This window comes from Lupinus angustifolius, chromosome LG04, assembly GCF_001865875.1.
Source record: "Lupinus angustifolius cultivar Tanjil chromosome LG04, LupAngTanjil_v1.0, whole genome shotgun sequence".
Classification (NCBI taxonomy): Eukaryota; Viridiplantae; Streptophyta; class Magnoliopsida; order Fabales; family Fabaceae; genus Lupinus; species Lupinus angustifolius.
The window spans coordinates 24,475,710-24,497,672 of NC_032012.1; the positions used below are offsets into that span (position 1 = coordinate 24,475,710).

Consider the following 21,963-nt stretch of genomic DNA (forward strand, 5'->3'; position numbering starts at 1 on the left):
CTTATAAGGGAAATAGTGAGATAACGAGACGTGTAATTTGAAGTAAAATCTAAGTTAGAATACCATAATTGGAGCAAAACTCAGAAATCTATGTTATATGTACGTGTTCTTTTTCACAAGCAGTGATTGATGATTGAGAATATGACGTTTCAGAATCACAATTCTTAAGTATTGCTGGTGTGCTCGCTAAAATTGTCTCTTACCATGAATATTAAATTCTTAGGCCATCAGTTTCATTAATTTGTTCACCATATCCGATCCAGTAATGTTATCATTTTAAGTAGATCTAAATTATTAAATATTTAAAAAATTGATAGCTAGAATGTGAAATAAATTTAAAATATATAACAATAAAAAGACATGATTCAAAGTAATAGCAGAAAATCCCGCAATCATGATGCCATAATCTAAAAAGATATATTCTTTCTAAAATAAAAATGGTAGAGTAAATTGAATCAGCGACCTTATCATTGTACAGATCATCTATACTAAAAAAATATAATTTAAGAATAATAATATATATCAAACTATGTGCTGCAGGCAAAAGGATTCAATTTAAAATTAAATAAATCAGATTATTACTGATTAAATGATAATATATATACAAGTAAAAGCATTAATTATATTAGGAGGAAAAATGTTTTTATATATTATTAGTATAGTATTTATTATTCATTTTTAATTATTATTGTCTTTTTATAAATATAATATAAATAAGTGGTAAATAATATATTAATATTATATGAATCTTTTTTAAACTCACCATACATATATATTACATTATTATATCATATAATAATTTATGGAAGATGCCGTTTCTGAAAATGGACAGCGGAGCCCATAGAAAAGTGCAATTGCACCGGTGCAGGCTCAAATTTTAATGTCCCAATTAAAGAAAAAAGAAAGCTAACGGCGTCTTGGAGGGTTCACCAAATCACGTCTAGGTTCCTTTGACTCCGTCAACAAACGGCCAACTACTCTCCCAATTTGCAATGCTCAATTCCCGAAAAGAACTCCCCCGAAAGATAATTCGATACCAAACGTAATTACTAGAAGCTCCATATGACACGTAACCGGACACGTGTGACAACATTATTGGCTAACTGGCCACTGCATTCAGTATAAAAAGCCCCAATTCCAACCCTTATCTTCACAATTCAATTTTAATCATTTCTTTCTTCTCTCATATCAATCTCCTTCAAGGTATATTCCATTTTCTCTTCTCATTCGTTTTACTTTACTTGTTGTTTGTTAGGTCTCATATATTTCTTATTTTCTTACGTTTTCATTGGATCTGTTTTGCGCTCTTTGTTACTTTGTTACGTTAATACGTGATTTTTATTTCGATCAGCATCAGTGAAGCTTATTTTCAAATTGCGTATCTGTTTTTTAACCGCGAATTGATTGATTATATGAAATTTGATTTTTACATTGTTTTTATGATGTTTATAGATGCAAATCTTCGTGAAAACCCTAACCGGAAAGACCATCACCCTAGAGGTGGAGAGCTCCGACACAATCGATAACGTAAAAGCTAAGATTCAGGACAAGGAAGGAATTCCACCTGACCAGCAGCGTCTGATCTTCGCCGGAAAACAGCTAGAGGACGGTCGCACCCTCGCCGACTACAATATCCAGAAAGAATCAACCCTCCACCTCGTCCTCCGTCTCCGTGGAGGAATGCAAATCTTCGTAAAAACCCTCACCGGCAAAACCATAACCCTAGAAGTGGAGAGTTCCGACACCATCGACAACGTAAAGGCGAAGATTCAAGATAAGGAAGGAATTCCACCAGATCAGCAGAGATTGATTTTCGCTGGAAAACAACTTGAAGATGGAAGAACCCTAGCTGATTATAATATCCAGAAGGAATCAACACTTCACCTTGTGTTGAGGCTTAGGGGAGGGATGCAGATTTTTGTGAAGACTTTGACTGGGAAAACCATTACTTTGGAGGTGGAAAGTTCTGATACAATTGATAATGTGAAAGCTAAGATTCAGGATAAGGAAGGTATTCCACCGGATCAGCAGAGGTTGATTTTTGCAGGGAAGCAATTAGAAGATGGAAGGACTTTGGCTGATTATAATATTCAGAAGGAGTCTACTCTTCACCTTGTTCTTCGTCTGCGTGGGGGGTTTTAAGCTATGTCATGTCTTTCTTGCTGGGTGTTTTCGAATTTCTCAATGTAATGTGTGTTGGGTCGGGTCTGTGTTGACCCTTTCAAATAAGTTGTGAATAATTCGGTGCTCTTATATTATGTTATTCTACCTATAATCGGAATTGATCGAATCTAAAACTGGATTTGGTATGTCATCTAATTTGTCTATCCACCGTATTTGTGTATCGTTGCTTTCTTTCGAAAATTAGATCCTTGATAGACCATTGATTTGTTTTCTATCCCATTTACACGTTGTAAACACCATCATAGATTATACAATTATACCATTATACCACGATCATTGGGTGGCTGACTGGTTGGCATAATCTTTCAGCATTACACGATACACATTAAAAAAGCATGCTGAGATGGTCTATGAATTCCAATCAACTTCAGATAGTTCTACATGAACAAAACCAATTTTAGAGATACTGAAGTAGATGAGAGTTGTAGATTAGATACCAGAAGTTTTTTTCAGGCAGAATCTGCATCTGTGACCTCTTCTTGTTTTCAGGCGGAATCTGCATCCATGACCGATAAAGAATCCTAGGAAAATAGTTTTATGAGTACATAGTTAATCTGTTCAACATACAACCTTGGTGACAATCCAAGGAAAATGTGTTGTTGACAGCCAATTATTGACGTTGGGCACTTTGTAAATTAAATTTTTTATATAAAACAATGATTATTACGACTAACAAATTATTGATTAAAATAATAATAATATATTTATCATGTGTTAATTGTGTACACAAAAAATATTCAGGTCCCTCTTCAATGGAAATGTATGCACATATGGGGTGTGTGTGTGTGAATTATAGTGGTAAATTAGCTTTTATGAAGTCTTCATATTTATTGCTCATCTTTCTCTAAAATCTCTAAGAAGGTTCTTAGTATTTTTGACTTATTTGCAAAGTAACTTCTTGTAGGGTGGTTGCAATGAGAAGAGGAAAGATTGCTTCCGTTAAATGGGATGTCAGATATGGCTTGTACAAGAAGAATGAGGATTAGGTGTTAAGAATTTAGATTGGTTAGTCTATCTCAAAGATTGGTTTATAAATCTTATAATATTAATGTAAGAATTAATACCAATAACTTTTTTTGAGCAACTCAATATAATTTTTTTGATTTATATTTGTGTGCAACTTCAATTAAAAAATGATAATTTACAGTCTTCAACGGTGCTTGAAAGAGAAGTTTTTCGCATTTTATCTCTCCGGAATGTATAATCTTCACACAATATCAATAGGAATATTGATGCAACGCAAATGTTTTTCAAGGTGTACCAAGTACTAACATGCAGAATCTTGAAGACATTCTCCAATATTATGAACCCGTTTCTTCTAGATTTGCACCCAACTATCCTGTGCACGAGTAAACAAGTGCAAACCCAATTTTGGGCTCATCTCCTTGCCCACGTTTATCATGTACATTAATACATGGAGAACATTACCAAATCCCCTTTAGAAAACATTTATTAAAAGTAAAAGTTTTAACGGACTTCAGAAATCAGAAATGCAGCTGGATAATCGAACTAATATCATAAAAGCTCAATAGAGAAGGATTTAAAATAGTGAAGGTATATATTCAACATCAGAAATGAGCAATATCTATAAGTAAGATACAAAAGGCAGATAATAAAAAAACCATTCACTGCATCTGTTCTTTACAGCTTCAAGGCTCTCAACGCCTTCATTTTCCTTTTCTTCCCCATCAAAATCCAATTCCTAATTGGACCCCAAGAGAAGAAGATGCAGCATGCAGTATTCACTACACATTGCTTTGCTTGTAAAACTTGGTGTCCAGAACTTGCTTACCACACATTGCACAAACTCCTGCAACACAACAAACATCAGGATTTAAGTAATGTACTTGAATGATAAAAAACATTACAACTCATGTACCACTACAACAACAACCAAGCCTTACTCCTATTAGGTGGAGTGAGCTACATAGATCGAACGACACCATAATATTTCATCATAAACAACTCATGTACTACTAACATGAAAATTATTATGGCTGCAATTGTAAAACATTTCAGAAAGATGGAACACTACCTTTACTGTAAGCACAGGTGTGGCAGTACTTGCCATTCTGGTGCACTTGCTGTTTGCAGATGATGCATTTAGTGTTTCCATATGGGGTCCATCTGCAAGCAACCAATAAATTCACAGAATAGTCATGACCAGAACCGAACATCAAAGCAGGTGGAACAAATAACAAAATTATAAACAGAGAAAAAGGCACCGTAACTGTAACACAAACAGTGCAGGTGCAATAGATTATTCGATAACAACATGTTGATAGCATTGAGAATCGTGGTATAAGTAAGATTAAATGCAAACACATGTACAAAAGGTAATGAAAAGGCCCTCATTCAAGTGTACTTGCTAATGTAATTTACAAGGAACTAGCACTATTCCAGAATGTCACTCGTTATAAATCGAAAATCTTGATAGTTTTTGACAAATGTATTAGACAAGAAAAAGCAAGAACTATCTTTATAGTTATCAGTGGTTGATATAACTAGTAAACTAATTTTTTTTAATTTTATACAGCGGGATAAGGAATATAGGAAGCTTAAAGAGATCAGTTTACATGTCTTGCAGCTTTGAAGCTTCAAGCGTTAGCTAAATCTTTTCCAAGTGCCACATCAATCAAAACAATTGATAACCACAACTTAGATGTCCACTTTTAAATGTATAAATACCAATAATGTTTTTTTAAGGATAAATAGCAATTATTAAAACCACAAAGTTTGAAACAAAACATCATATAGGGGAAAACTGGGAAGTGGAAAAGTTTAAACTGAGAGAAATACAGATATACTTTTGTTCAAAATTGAAAGCTTTTAACATACAAAAAATTTACTTTCTAGAATTTTAGTCCAAGTGAGTGTCAACAATCAGCTTACTTGTTAAATAAGTTCTGAAACCACTATCTGTCAAATGAAAACATTATGGTGTATTTCCTTCCCAACTTGTGCCATACAGCAACATAAACCCATACATGTATCATGTAAAAACAAATTGCTCCTTAAGAAAATAAATAAAGAAGATTATATTCAAACCATTAACTGATGAAAGTAATGACAACACAAGTGTACAGGGAAGGAAGGAACCAATATCTCGAAAAAAATAAAAGATATGCACAGTAGACAAGCATTCATCTTAAAATGTTCAACTCCACCAACACCTTACAAAATCGTTCCTCCTCTAGGAAGTACTATTTAACTATTTAAGTACAAACAAAATATAGTAGCACAAATGCATTTATAATTTGAGATTCTATGGTGAAAACAGAGATCTTAAACATGACTTCCAATGGTGTGAAGTGTTTTTATTCCAAAATTCCCACCCCATATTTTGTCAAATCAGACAAGTGCAGTATAACATAGTTTGCATTCAAAAGTTTGCACTGGGAAACTAAAAGTACCTACTTTAGCTAGAATATTACAAGCAAAATAAAAATAGACGAGCATAGGGCCAAATTATGCTCTTAAACCCAATTTTAAAATGAATAATATTATGCAAAAACTAAATAATTAAAGTACAAACAGTTTTAACGTTAAAAGGGACCTGTTCTTTTTGGAGAGGAGCTTGTTCTCGTTGATCTTGCGGCCACCACCTTCTGTAGTATTACTGGCTCCTTCTTTCCACTTGTCTGGTACTATCACCTTCCCTAATTTCTTCTCGCCTGAAACCCAAAATCAAAATACCGTAATTATTAGATAAATTAAAAATTGAAATTTTGATTGGGAAATTCGGTGTGAGAACTATGAATTGCAAGGAAGGAATAGAAACCCACACTTCTCGCAGACCATTGCAATTAACCTTGAATCCTATTTGATTCTGAAATTTCTGAAGCAAAATCAAATTGGGATCCCTAATCAGAATAGAAAACCCTAAGCCCCTTTCAGTTTAATCGTCGCGACGTTAATCTCACAAACTCGTATGACCTATCAATCTTCCTTTGTATGGCTCGAAACGACAGGCTCCGAGTATTTAAGCTCTCGATTGACATAATTACCCTTTCTGTATGGACCGACAATTTCATAAAATCGTTATTATTATTATTAAAGATTAAAATAGTTTTTTTTTTTTTTGCATGGAGAAATGGGAGAATTTTAAAAAAATATTAATATAACTTTTACAATTAAGGAGGAGATAAATATTTATTTTTATCGTATCTATTTTATTAATAAATTATATTTTTAATATATTTTATTATACTGGTTATTATGTGTAAGGTTTTATTTTTAAAATATTAAATTAGAATACTATATTAAAATACTGAATTTGCATTATGAAATGTTTAGAATCATTTTCTATATATAATAATAAATACTTTTGATCATTTATTAACTATATAATAAAAAAATGTCATCCAACATTATTAATTGTCATATGTCAAATTCTCATTTATTTTTTCCTCCAAAATGATTTCACCTCATTTGTGTGTATATTCTCACACTATATTTCCCTTCATTGTTATAATAATATTAAAATTATTATTGCATTTCTTAATAATTTCAAAACAAAAAATATGATATTTGATCTTTATATGTGATGACTATACTATATATTTCATTTCCTTATTATAATAATATTAAATTCATTATTTTATTTCTTAATAATTTCAAAACAAAAAACATGGCATGAAACTTTATTTGTGATGGCTATGGCTACACATCACATTAAATCTATTTACTATATTATTAAAATGTAATCATTTTTGTACAATGTATTTTTCATAATTAATAATAAAAATATATATAGCGTATGTAATGTGTTATGTGCAATAATGAAAAACAATTACTAGAACACTCAAATACTATAAAGTTTTAATTAACATAAGCATGGGAGAGGTGATGAATAATATTTTATTTTCTTATTAATGATAATCTGCTAAAATTTAGAAGAAAAATTATATCATATAATAATAGCTTATTATTTTCCTTTTAAAGTATTAAATATGAGAGATGTAATGAATATCATTTCATGGTACTACTATGTATCTACTTACACTATATAATCACTTTTTTGGAACAAGAAGAAAAATCTATTACCAAACGGTTAAGTACAAGCCGATCAATCAATCTAGGCTATTACACCAAATGACTAGAATGTCCCTATAACCAACTAGAGTTAAGTTTATCACATTGCAATTTTAGCCCATTATGCATCGTAACCCTATCACAAATTATTCTAATAACATTAGGCCCATTGTCTAAATTGTTATTATGTTTATGGAAGAGACAAACATTCCTGAGATTCCGGATTGCATACATGGTTTCAACAATGGAGATCTTCATCAGTTTGCATTTCATGCTCTTCCGTTTTGTTTGTTGTGTTCAATCCACTGAAATTCAGCCTTCCATCATCCCAGTGTGTGGTTATTTTCCATCCATCTTAGCACATATGTCCATATTCTTGATGTGTGGGCACATAGAAATAATAGGTGTTCAGTTGATTCCATGAGGTCACAAAAAGCATATTTACCATTTGTCCAAATCCCAAATTTGTGTAGTCTATCTTTGGTGGGTAACCTGTCATGGCACCCAATCCATAATGTGAAGTGAGCCTGTCGTCTTGCGGTGTTGCCGTAGAAAATCTTCTTCCAACTCACCTGTTGTTTTGGGCCCCTAAGTTCCATGTACAACCTTTTAGTGCTAAAATTTCCATTCATAGTAGCTTCAAACCAGCTCAGGGATTGCATAATATCAGTCTTGTGCTTAAGTATGGATTGCACTATATAATCACTTTTCTACAATGCATTTTTTCATAATTAATAGTAAAAACGTATATAGAGTATGTAAAGTATTATGTTGCTGGCAATAATGAAAAAAATAATTACTCGAACACTAAAACATTTTAAATTTTTAATTAACATAATTATGGGAGAGGTGATGAATACTATTTCATATTCTTATTAATTATAATTTACTATCGTATATTAATAGCCTATTATTTTTCTTTTAAAGTTTTAATTATAGAACATGTAATGAATACTACTTCATATTCTTATTAATGATAAATAACTAATAATATATCATCATTCAACTAATTATTCGACCAATTAATACTTTCATTGTCAAATATTATGATCTCACTTTTAGTAACAAAATCTTAACATAATTCATTCACCATCTCTTGTGTGATTACTTATTTTAAATTGAAAAAACTATACATTTTTAGCTCATCCAATATTTGGATTAATCAATCTATTATATTTAATGTTTAGTATTACTCTAAGAATTACTATACTTTTCACCCCATCAAAGTTTTGTGATACTTTTCTCACTGAATTTTAATATCACGGTTCAAATTCTTTAGATTTTAATTTTCAACTATTATAATTGAAAAAATCAAATTAAAGTTTTTTCGTTACTTTTAAATATTTTTAATAAAAAAGATTCATATGGTATCATGTTTATTTTCAAAAAATTACATAATATTATGTTTTAGTTTTCTATTTTTATTAGAAAAATCAAATTTGAAATTGTCATTTATTTTTGCTTATGTATTTGAACAGACAAATACACGAGTAACACATATATTCTTAACAATGCAAATACACGTGTAATATATGTGTTCTTAGCGATGCAAATGTATGGATAACATGTGTTTTTAACCATGTGAATGCACGGGTCACATGTGTATTCTTAACAATATAAATGCATGAGTAACATAAGTGTTTTTAAACATGCAAATGCACGAGTAGCATATGTGTTATTAACTATGTGAATACATATGTAATTTGTGTGTATGCGGCAAAAAATACTGCATCGTATTAATGCATGGGTAACTTGGTGATTTAAATTTAAGAAATGATATCTTAGAATTAGAATGAAACCAAGTTAACATCTATCATAATTTTCAATGTTTTTTAGGTATTAATAACTTTGTAAACAAGTATTTGATTTAAAGTAGGGTCGGAAACGAGCCGAACCGAGTCGAACCAGAGTTCAGCTCGATAAGGATTGGTTTGGCTCGAAACTCGACTTGAGTTCGATACGAGTTATTTGTTGAGCTCGAGTTCGGCTCGATTAATGTTCGCGAACTATTCGGCTCAGTTCGAATTGGTTCATTTGGACAACTTAAATAGTTAATTGATTTTTAAAAAATACTACAAAAAGTTTTACACATATAAATATAACATTGTTTATATATATAATAAAAATAAATATATAAATAATACATAAAAATTATTTTATATAAATAAATATTTATATATCGAGCCAACTCATGAACCTAACGAGTGAAACTGTATCCAACTCAAGTTCAACTCATTTATTTAACAAGCTCAATTTCTAGCTCAAGTTCGGCTCATTTGGTTTATGAACCAAGTTTATCGAGCTAAATAACAAATCAAATTTCGAACGAATACCGAATTGATTCGGTTTATTGTCAACCTTAGCTTAAATGTACATGTTTTTAAATTGGGCCCTAGTCTAGGATGAGAAAATTTCAATCAAAACAAGAGTTAGTTAGAGTATATTGTAGTTGTTCCTAATTGGAGTACAATTACCATGTATACAAAATACAAATGATTGAAGATCAATACAAATTGAAAAAAATAAGTAATAATTTATAAATCATTAAAATCAAACGAAGGGACCCTTTAAAATAACTTTTCAACCACAAAAATGAAGATTCATAATGTTTTCTAATTAATATATATATATATATATATATATATATCTTTTTTACTACTTTGATTTATTAATATATTTCATTAGTATCTCATAATAATTTGTAATAATTGAATTACGTTGACAAACACAAATATCTTATTATTCTATAATAAATTAATTAGTACATAATATATAAATATATGACCAAAATTTTCTTTTAAAATGTGTGATTGCTCATTCTAACAAATATCTAATATAAGAATCAAATATTTAGCATTTTAATTTAGGTAAGGATTCATATGGTCTTGTACCACTAAATTAAACCATATGTTTTGATACCATAAAAACATTTCTCCTTAACAATGAATATTTTAAAAAATAATTTTGTGGAGTGACGACTAATTGTCCTACAACTGATTGAAAAGTTAGCTCCAAGTGAAATGGTAAAAAATTGGTAAACTCCAATTTCCATACTATTAGCTAACATTTGTGTCAGCCAATCAATAATATTAAGGATTCAATCTTATATATTTTACTTAAGAGAATTAGAATATTTACACATTAGATATACTTTTTATTTATTTATTATAATGTTTAATTTAATGTGAGATAAACATTTATTGGGTTAATAATAATTATTTAGTATTATATGATTTTTTATATGAATTAAAAAAATGGTAAATGTAAAAGAGGAAATTAAAAATTAGTTATTAAAGATATAACTATCATTATGTTTTTGCTAAATATGAATTTAGTATTTTTTTTAATACCTTTGAAAACAATATATGAAATTAATAGAAGAATGTTAAAATTGTTAATTTGTACGAGTAGGAAAAATGGAGAAGGGGGATTGGTCATTACACCACACAGTGACAGTGTCAGTCAAAGTCTTATTTCTTCACTCATCACTCATAAATCAATAAACAAATTCCCCTCTCCCGCTTTCAATTCAACCACCACCACCACCATGGCTCTCTCTCCGAAACTCCCGATCCTAATCCTCATCATCACTCTCTCCTCCGTCACCGCCTCCGCCTCAAACGACGATCTCGTCGCCGAACTCCTCTCCCTCCGATCCACTTCCAACTCAGGCGTCATCCACCTCGACGATCACTCCATCTCTCGCTTCCTCGCCTCCGCCACAACCCCTCGCCCCTACTCCATTTTCCTCTTCTTCGACGCCGTCCAATTCCACGACAGGCCTGAGCTCCGCCTCGCCGAATACAAGAAACAATTCAACCTCGTCTCATCCTCCTTCATAAAAAACAACCCTAACAACGCTAAAATCTTCTTCTGCGATATCGAATTCCAATACTCCAACCTCACCTACACCCGATTCGGCGTCAGAACCCTCCCTCACATACGCCTCGTGGGACCCACACAGGGTTTCACTGATTCCGAGCCCATGAGCAAGGGTGACACAACCCGCTTTGCAGAATCCATGGCCGAGTTCATCGAGTTCAAGACTAATATCTCAGTGGGACCCATTCATCGTCCACCACTTCTATCACGAATCCATATAATCCTCATCACCCTTGCTATCTTAGCTTTTATACCGTATTTTATTAAGAAATTTATCGCGGGTCAAACACTGTTCCATTCCCGGAAACTATGGTTGGCGGGTTCTTTGTTTGTTTATTTCTTCAGTGTTTCTGGTTGCATGAACAATATCATAAAGAAAGCGCCCATGTATCTGGTCGATAACAATAACCCTTCAAAGCTTGTGTTCTTCTACCAGGGCCACGGGATGCAGCTTGGTGCGGAGGGTTTTATTGTGGGATTCTTGTACACTGTTGTCGGGTTGTTGTTGGCGTTCTTGACTCAAGGGCTCGTGAAAGTTAGCAATGTTATTGTGAAGACGCTGGTTATGCTTATCGCGTTGGCTGTTTCTGTCTTGATTGTGAAGCAGGTTGTGGTTTTGACTAATTGGAAGACCGGTTATGGGATTCATGGATTTTGGCCTTCTGGTTGGAATTGAGGTTTGCCATCATTATACTATTTTCTTTGTTTCCATCTTTCAATGGATAATTCTAAAAACCTTAGGAATGAGTGAGGCCTTGTGTTACAAATTTGACTAGAATTATATACAACTTGTCATTGCCCCTATATGTGGCTTAGACAATTTATGTTATAAAATCGAATGCATGCCTTTTGATTATATTCAGGAATGTCCATTTTGTTTTAGACTTGTTATGGTTATGTAGCAATTAGATATTGCATTGCATATTCATATAAATGTGCTGCTGAATTGATTGTTATAATCCGTCTTTTGTACCAGTACATGGCACTGGCAGTGATGCTCTTAAAACTGAATATATATATATATATAGAGAGAGAGAGAGAGAGAGTTCTATTGCTGTGCAGGTGTGTGATGGATATGAACCAAGATCGTGTAGGGTGTACGTGAGTGAGAAAACTAATGCAGAGATTGGTCTCTCTCCATAAAGATTGTCAAACAACTATGTGTAGGACCCATTACCAATGTGTTTTGTACATGATTGTGTATCATTAAATTCAACACCCTTTTATTTGATATATAAGTATAGGGTTCACAATTCATACCTTGAACTTAAAGGAACAAGAGGGCAAAGAAACATTTGCTGCTGCCACCTTCTTTCTTGATATCTTTTGGTTTTACTCCCAAACAAATCTGCAATTCTTTTAAGACAGCACTAGCTTTCAGAGGTTGCATATCACTGACCCACATCATGTAATTTTCCTCCACTCTTTGGCCTCCCTTCACTCTAACATTATTGATTGTGAAAAAGATGAATGAGACACATATATCTGTACACACAAGAATACTATATGTATGTTCTCATGGAAAACTTCAAGCTGTCTACTTTCATAGCCTCTTAGTTAGTAGCAGCACAAGCCCCCATCAATACAGGTGTAGTGTGTCATATCTTTGGAACCCAGAAAGCCCTATGACAAAGTCACATATAGTTCGACTCTCAACGAGTAAGGATCCTCTTCATTAAGTGACACACATTAACACATAAAATATAATAAGTAATAATAATTTTATCATTTTGTTTACTATAAAATTACATTTTTGCCGTTAAAAATATGAGCAAAACAATCACTTGCCTCTCCATTAATGGAGAGAATCCTTGTTCACTCCCAACACGGTTAAAAAATTTTAGTTGATGTTATGTTACTTCTTATAATTGAGTAAATTTTTAGGAAAATGTGGTTACCATGCTTTTGCATATATTACCATAAAAGTTATACTTGTGAACACAATTTCAAGTAAGGGTGACAATTGGTTGGATTTGGATCATATCACTAATTATATAAATCCGTAAAATCATATTTCTAAATTTTCTAGTCTATCCATATTCAATGGATTCTAATCTATCAATTTCATTTGTATATCCATTTTAATGAATTGGATGGATATCTAATTCATTTTTTTAGAATGGACTAAAACATTTTTTGAAGGATAAAAATGTTTTTAAAAATTATTATTTGATAAATTATTTTTAAAATTCAATTTCAAAAATATTTTTAAAATGTGTTTTATAAAAACACTTTTTAGAAAATCTCAGTATTTAACTTTATATGTGAAAGCTCTAGAAGACAAGAATATAAGTGAGGTCAGAAATATTATATTGTGCAATCGTGCATTTTTTGTGCTCAATCATGACACAAAATGTTATATCAACTCTGATTGAAACATTTTGAAAGAATGCTCTGATGAAAAAGATAATTTCGTTGAAGGAATCTTTTGGTTAGGAAAAAAAGTAGTTTTATATCACTAATATCAAAACTGGTTCGTGTTGGCTGGTTCAACCGATAAACTGGTGAATCGGTCTTTATACAGCTAAGAAACAACAAGTATAACGGCCATGCAATTATACTGGTTGGTTTTAAATTGAACTGTATCAGTCATGTCGATCAATTTTCAATTGAATTGTCTGGTCATACCAGCTGGTTTCATTTAAAATTATTTTTTTAATGAAAATGATTTATTTTTACCAAAATATTTATATAGATGATCAAACACACAACTACTATATTTTTTATACATCCAAAACAAGGTGTACAATATACATTTTTAACAAGTTGTATAAATAAAAATAATTATTGTCTTCTTTATTGACTTTTCAACATCAATATTAACATAAAATATATGAATATATAACTTTACGAGTATGTAGTTTAATATTGAACCACCATACTAGTATATCACTCTGACCAGTTTGATGACCGATACGATATTAATAACATTGGTTTATATTTTGCACATTGAGCTTGCTTAACAAAGTTGGGTATCCTGTTGCTTTATGGGAAAAATATTTTTGTTTTTATTTTTTTAGATGGATTAGATATTCATATAAATGGATATATCCATTAGATATAACAACATGATTATATCTATTTATATCCATTAGCTCAACCTCTATATTGAACCATATTTTTTGTTTTTTAGTAGCTGTGCAAGGCATTGCATGACCCTCACCTCCCTCTCAAATCTGAAAGTTGTTATAAATTGGCAAAATCTTTTTGTCAAATGTCAACTCAGCAGGGCATCGTTATAAAATGTCAGCGGAAGGGATGTTAAATGGGGATGCTAAAGGGACTCAATTGGAAAAAATGTAGCACCATTTTCATAAGAGGAAAAGATTATATTAGTCTATAAATTTTATACACTGTCATTGCATTATTTATTATTAATTTTTTATTATTATTATTGATTTTTTAGAAAATGTAATTTAAATAAATGATAAATAATAAAATACATGTGTATAAATCTTTACACTGTCAGATACACATTTTACACCATTTTCATAATAGTTTACTTTACTGTGATTATGTAATATGAGTGATTTTTACATTTTACACATGTGCAACAAGGTTTCTGATCTAACACCACTAACAATTTTATACAACATAATTTTTTGGCAATCCAACTGTTCAATTATAACTATTCATCATTAAGGTAATTTATGTCAAATTTCGAAAATATTTAACATTAATATTAGTAATCAAGTAGCTCTCCTTAGGACGCTATTCAAATTGAGAATATATGCATTTCTTCCTTTAGCAATGGAGATGGATGATGGTTTATCAATCTTCTAATAGTATGGTTGATAAATCGAATTAAAATTAGTTCATGAATAAAACAAGTCGAATTTGAGTTAAAAAAATTGCTAAAGAAACTAGTCAAATCTGAGCTAAGTACATTACAATTTATGTTTACTAATGTATACAAGCACTTCGTGTTTGTCGGCGAATATTGTGTGATACTATATATTCAATTTTTATATATTTCATTTTTTTGAATTAAAATGTATTTGTTGTGTTCGGTGTACTTTATATTATTATTATTTTTGAACGTTGAATAATGCACTAACAAACTATCAATGTATACATTTTTATATTCTAGTAACAGTAGGATATATGTAGCTTTTGGTTTGACTAATCATGCTTTAAAGAGTTTCTCTTCCACAATTCAGCGTGAATAATAACTATCCTCCTTTCTCCGATTTTCTATTATGGTTATAGCATTTTTGATACATAGTAATGAAGGGAAAATAGCATTATAGTATGACATTCTCAAAGATGGTTTTCATTATGTAACAAGAAAAGTGTATTGGCTCCTACCAAGAAACAACTGGATTACCAACGTGCCTCCAACCTTTCTGAGTGAGATGCCAACAAAGCAATCGAAGCTGAGTGGGGTATAAGAAATTGCTACGTATACGCCTTCAGATATTTGCTTTTTTCAGATTTAAAAAGAAAACATAAGCTATTATTATACTAACAATAACAATTGATGGAAAATGTCAACAAATTATTATTTGTGTGACATTCTATTTGACTGTTCACTAGCAGATGGCATCATATCAAAGTTAATAACAAATGGGTTCTTGGATGAGGTTGATCGGAATCTAAATTTATCTGTTGTATTTAGATAAAAGTCGGTCTTTTGAATATGATTAATGATTGTATGAATGAGTTTTGCCTGTCTGATTATCGACTTGATTCCGAGTGGTCGAACAATGTTAAGAACTTGTAATACTAGAATGTAGCAAAGCACAATTTACTCATAAAAAATAAAATTAAAGTGTATAGAATAATGAAAAAAATTAAGTCAACTTGTGTATGAGAGAATTTTGTAGAATTGGATTTCAAGTTATTATATTTTCTGTCCATGATATCTTAATTCCAATAACCAATACCTACCATCAAAAAGTACAAAACAACTATTTCTAACTATGATGGTAGGTAAATCAAAATTTACCATGTGAAAATACTTTGTGGATTTGAGTTATAAAAATCGAAATTATTAAGAAAGATTTTATTCAACCAACTAGAGGCGATAAAGGAAAATATGATATAATTGAGAAAGATTATTTGTTTAATGAGAAAGCTTTGCTTAATCAATATAGTAACAATGTATCAATCATCTATATATCTTCTTTTAATTATGAATGGCAACATATTGAATTCTATACTTTAATCCGTGTATATTCTTGTGTTTGGATTAACTATTTTTTACCTTGAGATCAGTCCAAATTGGAATAACTTATAAGCCTTTATTTAATGAGAAATTATTCATGTACTATGATGACAAAACTAATGTTATATAACCCAAAGTCACATATCAAATTGAACGATATCGAACATTAGGTTTAATCTATTAATTGTATTAAAGTAATATCTCATTAATTTTGAAGAGAATAAAATATGTACTTACACCAAAAGATAATTTATCTCATCCGACCAATAAAAATATGATATGTATAATGTTTTGTTTATTTTAGAATTATTTTTATAGAAAATAATTAAATATGACACATGTCAAGATTTTAGAGACCGGAGGAGATAACTTATTTTCTTATACGATTATATACTTTATTCTCAATTTTTAAACTAAAATGAAATAAACATTAGAGTAATGTTCTTCATTTTTATTTTAAGTGAATCATTTAATTAGTTTAAGATACTATTTCACTTTAAATGAATTTAACATGAAGTAATAGAAAATTACATAGTACCACCACTCATTTAATTAAGAATGGGAAGCAAAATGATTTTCACTTTTAACATGTTCTTAATCAATATTCATTATTTATTTGAAATAAAATCATTTTACTTTAAATCATTAATACATTGTTAATGGTGAGGACTTAATAGAACAATTTAAGTGCATAATAATTTATAGCCCTACTTCACTTAAGTAGAGCTGAAAATGAGCCGAACCGAGTTGAACCAGAGTTCAAATCAATAAGGATTGATTCAGCTCGAAATTCGACTCGAGTTCGATACGAGTTATATTTTTAGCTCGAGTTCGATTCGGTTAAAGTTCGCGAACTGTTCGGCTCAGTTCGATTGTTCATTTAGACAACTTAAATAGTTAATTAATATTTTAAAAATACTACAAAAAGTTTTATACACATAAATATAACCATGTTTACATATATAATAACAATAAATATATAAAATAATGCATGAGTCATAATAAACGTAAAAATTAGTTTACATATATATATATTGAGGCAATCGAACTAACTCATTAACCTAACGAGTCGAACCATATCCAACTCAAGTTTGACTCATTTAGTTTATAAATCAAGTTTATCGAACGAATACCGAGTTGATTCGGTTCATTATCAGCCATATGCGGAAGACTCTCATGGTTTTAGCTAAGAATAATTTTTTTTGTAATTTTATATCTCATAATAAAATTTGTATACTTTTTTTTACAATCATGGGAAGATAAATTAATGAGGATAGAATATTTGCCAACAGGTTTAAAAGCTGAGTATTTTTTGGTAAACATACCATAATGAGGACAGTGGACAGTATTAAATTTCATCTCAATAAACAAATCCAATATTAAATATTCTTCCATTCTCAAATCTCTGTCCTAATTATTTAAACCAAGCTTCCTCTTCTCTCTGTCACTCTCACCATTCATTCTTAAGTTTTCAAATTTTCATTCATGGATACCCACCTTCCATTCTCCACCTTCTCTTAGAAAATAAACCCTTTTATCCTCTCTTTCCCATTTTTCAGTTAAACCTGCATTCTATACCCCATTAATCAAAATCTCAGCTTTTCATAAACCCCTTTTGATCTTTTCTTAATTTCATATTCATAGTTCTAATCGCAAATTAGACAAAGATTGCACACATCAGTTCCAGATGATGACAAATGCAGCTCAGAAACATTCATCATAATCCTCTTGCGGTAATTTTTCCTTTATGGAATCTCTTATCTAAGTTTTTTTCTATTTATTGCTGAAAACTGAAAAGCAAGTTAAAAATGAAGTCTTCACATTCAAGAGACATAGAAAAATGTTTTTTTTTATATTCAATGTATATTCAGATGCCAATCTTACTACACAGGAAACCAAAAAGAGTTTCCTGAATCACATGCAATGAAGCCTCAACTGATACTCTATAATATGTTTTCTAAATTGAGCATATGTTATGTATATAAGAAAGTTCCATTTCGTGACAGGCAGAATCATTTCATACACCATTATTGTGCTTGTGATCTCCACCATGGCAACCAAGATCAAAAGAATCTGCAAGAGTTTCAAGTACATCACCCAAATGTTTGGTAATTTTTTTAATCTGTGTACATACCTTAATCAATGTATTTATTTATCAATTCGGTGTATGAGAAAATAAAAAAAGTCAATTTAGTCACTGGCCACTGGCTATGCACATCTGAGACCAAATTGACTGAGTGATCCAATGGTTATGACCCATTAAGCGAGTATCTCTGACCGAGTCAATGATCGGTCCAAGTTTAATAACATTCGTAATTGTGATGTGGGTGTTGTTATGACACATTAAGCCGGTATCTATAACCAAGTCAATGACAGGTCCAAGTTTAATAACATTCGTAATTGAGATGCGGGTGTTGTTGTTGTAGATGTTAAGGAGCAGGAGATGGAAATTGGGTATCCAACAGATGTTAAGCATGTGACTCACATTGGATGGGATGGCTCCACAGGGAGTGGACCCAGTTGGGTATGGAGCTTATATTATTTCTGTGTATTTTATCTCTTTATTTATGTTACAACTATCTAGGATCGCATGTTTCATCATTTTGTCTATTCTTTTGTTGGATTTTTATTTCATTTTCTATGCAGATGAGTGATTTCGAAACAGCTTCTGAATTTTCAACTTCATTTGGCAACTTGGGTGGAGCAAGGGACCCAAATCCTATGGCCATGTCTACATCTTGGTCCTCCCTAGGTATGCTTGACTCAAGTGTTGTTTTTTACTTCCGAATGTGGTGCTATTAAATATTGATATGATGTACTCATGTGGAACAGTGAGTCTTTCTAACCTGAATAATACAAACACATGGCCTTTCACGGGTCAATTAGTAAGAAGGGGAATGAGTATTTGGAATAAAGATCTGTTGTCCTAAAACTTGTCCGAAATCATGTCCCACAATAATGATAATAAAACAAAAATAGAAATAATGATGAATGTTTAAATTTTTTAATTGACTTGACATGTTTTAGAATTGAAGACATGGTTTGAGACATTAGATCTCTGTTGGTGTAGTTGACTGTATTTGATTATTATTGTGTCTCTTGGATGTTTCTAGATATAATTGAGAGGCTTGCAAAAGCTATATATATTCTTTGCCTCCATAGAAAGAGTTTGGCTGTTCTGTCACGAGCACAAAGTCACCCCCAACAAGGGGAATCTATTGGCTATAGATTTTAGATTTGACACTATTTTAAGGTGGCCCACACCAGAGTTTAGGAATAGGATTCCTCTCTGTACTGGGAATGTGAGAGGATGAATTTTTTGAAGTTATTTAATTTAAAAATAAATAAAAATCTGAACCATTAAAAATTTACTTTTGCCACATGTAATGATCTAAACTATGTATTGGACTCTCGTGTAAGAGAGAGGAGCCACACTCAGAGTTTACTTAAATGGAGTTGTTTGATTGTATTAAATTTAGCGCACTACTATGCTTTATTAGAATATGGTTTGTTGGTTTAGAGGTTTTCTATGTGATGGGTTTCCTAAATGTGACAAAATTAAACCTTAGAAAGAACAAAGAAATTCAACAAAGGAAAAAAATGCAACCCAATGTGCATTGATTTTAGAGAAATTGATATAAGGCTCCAAAGCTATTCTGAAGAGATCTATTAAGAGTAATTTGATAGAGATTAAGAAATTTGTTCTGCATGATTATATTATAAGACTTTACTTTGTGATATCCTAATATAATTTCCATAAATTTGTTACCATATATATATATATTAAGAATTTGATAGGGATTATGAAATTTGTTCTTCATGGTTACATTATAAGACTTTTCTGCCAAGTCTTAATGTAATCATAAAAAATAAATTTCATAATTTATATCAAATCCATATATACATTTATGACAACAAGTTTCTAGAAATCGTATTTGTACAACCTAAAGTAAAATCATATAATGTAGTGATGAAGAGTAAATGTCATAACTTTTATCAAATTCTTAATAGAGACCTATCCAGCATAATTTTGTAGCCTCATTACATTTACAGGCATACTTTTGTACTTGATCTTACAATTTAAAACTCTAGGGGGAAATGATCCAATAATCACTTGCCAACTATGTTTATGACTGTATTACTTAAATGACAAGTAGTTCTTGAAGTCTTAGGTTATTGTTGGATCACTTGTTAGTCTAACCAAAGAGAAATTAACTATGAACCTTTTTGGGGTTTAGCTTTCCTGTTCTACATATTAGCTGTAACATGACTTAGTATGACTCTGTTGAAGGGGAAAGTATTCTCAACCTAGACATCCCAAGGTACCATATGATGTACTGTGTTATTGTGAAACCAATATGTTCAAGGATGAGTCTGGTTCCAAGTTTGGAGTATCTCACTTCTCAGTTAAAAAAAAGTAAACTATAAATATGATACTGAAGCTAGTGATATTCTCTGTTTGAAGCTAAAAACACAATTATGGGTGATATGAAATAATTTAATTTATTTCCATTGTTTGTGATTTGAGAGACTACATTCCATATGCTCAATCAAAACTCTTTGCTGCATGTAATAATTATCTGAATGTAAATAAGATATTGCTTTGTTTCGTGGTGCTATTAGTTTGTTCCTTATTACTTCTTATTCTTCATAACAATAATCATTCTTTGTTTGAACCCTTGGAAAAGATTTTGAAGAGTGCACAGGAAGCCAACCTACACCAAATACTTACAAGGTCACTCCACCTGTAGGGGTTCCTCTTGTTCCGAAGAAGTCGACCCGGAAAAAGGTTAAGTCAACTTCCTCTACTGAGTCGCTTTCTGCGTCATCAAGACAATCATCAAGGACAGCAAAGTCAAAGGGAAGCTATAGTGAGATAGAAGCAACACCAATTGCACAAGCAAGGTTCAAAATGTGAAGTTAGTGAGAGAAAAAGTGTGAATAGCAAAGACCATGCACTTATATGGATAGTATGGATAGTCATTGCAGAAGAAAGAAAATAGAAATTGTTGTGAAAGGTTTCCCAGTGCTTGGTAGAAACACCAAATTGTCAACAGACTGAGAATGAGGGAGTGAAAAACAAAAGGTGGTTATTTCATGGTTGGAACATGTTTGAGTGTTTGGTTATTCCCTGAACCATGTGCAGACTTTAAATTCACAAGTTGCATTTTCAGTTTTTCAGATAAAAATACACCTGATGAAAGGATATACTAATAGATTATCATTTAACAAGAGCTCTATGCTAGTAATTGTGATTCTTGAGGTAGAAATGTAAAATGCTATTTATCAACACTTTTTTATATTCTTTTGCAAATTAAAATGCTAGATGCCAAATTGCAATATTCTCATATATGCTATATAGATTTTTTTATTTGGTTGACATTCAACATTTTGCATTCAGTTTCATATAACATTAGAGTTTTTTAGTTGTTTCGTAAAAAAATTGATTAAGTTGGAGTGATATCTTTCTATCACATATAACATCTAAACATTCCATTATTTCATTCATTTCGCTTGAATATTATGGTTTATATATTCCTTATTAAATTTAGTGACACATGATATGTTATGATATTAAATCTTTACTTTTATGGGTAGAATTTGTTTGTCTCTTTTTAAACTTATAATCCTCATATTTTGTTTTACTTCACCATATATGAAAGCTATGTGATTTAAAAGTTTTACAATTTAAAGTT

The 21,963-nt window shown here is 31.1% G+C and overlaps 4 protein-coding genes across 6 annotated transcripts; 3 read left to right on the forward strand and 1 right to left on the reverse strand.

Annotated features, from left to right (window-relative positions):
• Positions 1,113-2,268, forward strand: LOC109346441 (polyubiquitin 11). The gene is made up of 2 exons (XM_019586003.1): positions 1,113-1,203; positions 1,453-2,268. Exon 2 carries the CDS (start codon positions 1,453-1,455, stop codon positions 2,140-2,142), a length of 690 nt encoding a protein of 229 aa, XP_019441548.1. The 5' UTR covers positions 1,113-1,203; the 3' UTR covers positions 2,143-2,268.
• On the reverse strand, positions 3,663-6,160 carry LOC109346447 (cysteine-rich PDZ-binding protein-like). 3 transcript variants are annotated; one of them, XM_019586012.1, is made up of 5 exons: positions 5,970-6,160; positions 5,741-5,858; positions 4,220-4,311; positions 3,916-3,994; positions 3,663-3,861 (listed from the first exon to the last, which is right to left on the reverse strand). In XM_019586012.1, exons 1-4 carry the CDS (start codon positions 5,983-5,985, stop codon positions 3,930-3,932), a joined length of 291 nt encoding a protein of 96 aa, XP_019441557.1. In that variant the 5' UTR covers positions 5,986-6,160; the 3' UTR covers positions 3,663-3,861; positions 3,916-3,929. The 3 variants fall into 3 exon arrangements, with proteins under 3 accessions (XP_019441557.1, XP_019441556.1, XP_019441555.1); XM_019586011.1 differs by having other exon boundaries at positions 3,663-3,859; positions 3,912-3,994; XM_019586010.1 differs by having other exon boundaries at positions 3,663-3,994.
• LOC109346438 (probable dolichyl-diphosphooligosaccharide--protein glycosyltransferase subunit 3B) lies at positions 10,703-11,911 on the forward strand. Its single transcript, XM_019585997.1, has one exon. The coding sequence runs from the start codon at positions 10,766-10,768 to the stop codon at positions 11,774-11,776; it is 1,011 nt and encodes a 336-aa protein (XP_019441542.1). The 5' UTR covers positions 10,703-10,765; the 3' UTR covers positions 11,777-11,911.
• On the forward strand, positions 17,700-21,238 carry LOC109346445 (CRIB domain-containing protein RIC10-like). The gene is made up of 5 exons (XM_019586008.1): positions 17,700-18,000; positions 18,274-18,375; positions 18,694-18,791; positions 18,914-19,019; positions 20,956-21,238. Exons 2-5 carry the CDS (start codon positions 18,318-18,320, stop codon positions 21,183-21,185), a joined length of 492 nt encoding a protein of 163 aa, XP_019441553.1. The 5' UTR covers positions 17,700-18,000; positions 18,274-18,317; the 3' UTR covers positions 21,186-21,238.

Excerpts from the sequence above, each read along its gene's own strand:
- LOC109346447 (XM_019586012.1), bottom strand. Across the intron at positions 4,312-5,740 it reads CTCCTCTCCAAAAAGAACAG|ATGGACCCCATATGGAAACA; the intron begins GTCCCTTTTAAC and ends GGTTGCTTGCAG. Across the intron at positions 3,995-4,219 it reads CACCTGTGCTTACAGTAAAG|GAGTTTGTGCAATGTGTGGT; the intron begins GTAGTGTTCCAT and ends GTTGTGTTGCAG.
- LOC109346441 (XM_019586003.1), top strand. The coding sequence starts at position 1,453 with ATGCAAATCTTCGTGAAAACCCTAACCGGAAAGACCATCACCCTAGAG.
- LOC109346445 (XM_019586008.1), top strand. The coding sequence starts at position 18,318 with ATGGCAACCAAGATCAAAAGAATCTGCAAGAGTTTCAAGTACATCACC. Across the intron at positions 18,376-18,693 it reads GTACATCACCCAAATGTTTG|ATGTTAAGGAGCAGGAGATG; the intron begins GTAATTTTTTTA and ends TTGTTGTTGTAG. Across the intron at positions 19,020-20,955 it reads TACATCTTGGTCCTCCCTAG|ATTTTGAAGAGTGCACAGGA; the intron begins GTATGCTTGACT and ends CCCTTGGAAAAG.
- LOC109346438 (XM_019585997.1), top strand. The coding sequence starts at position 10,766 with ATGGCTCTCTCTCCGAAACTCCCGATCCTAATCCTCATCATCACTCTC.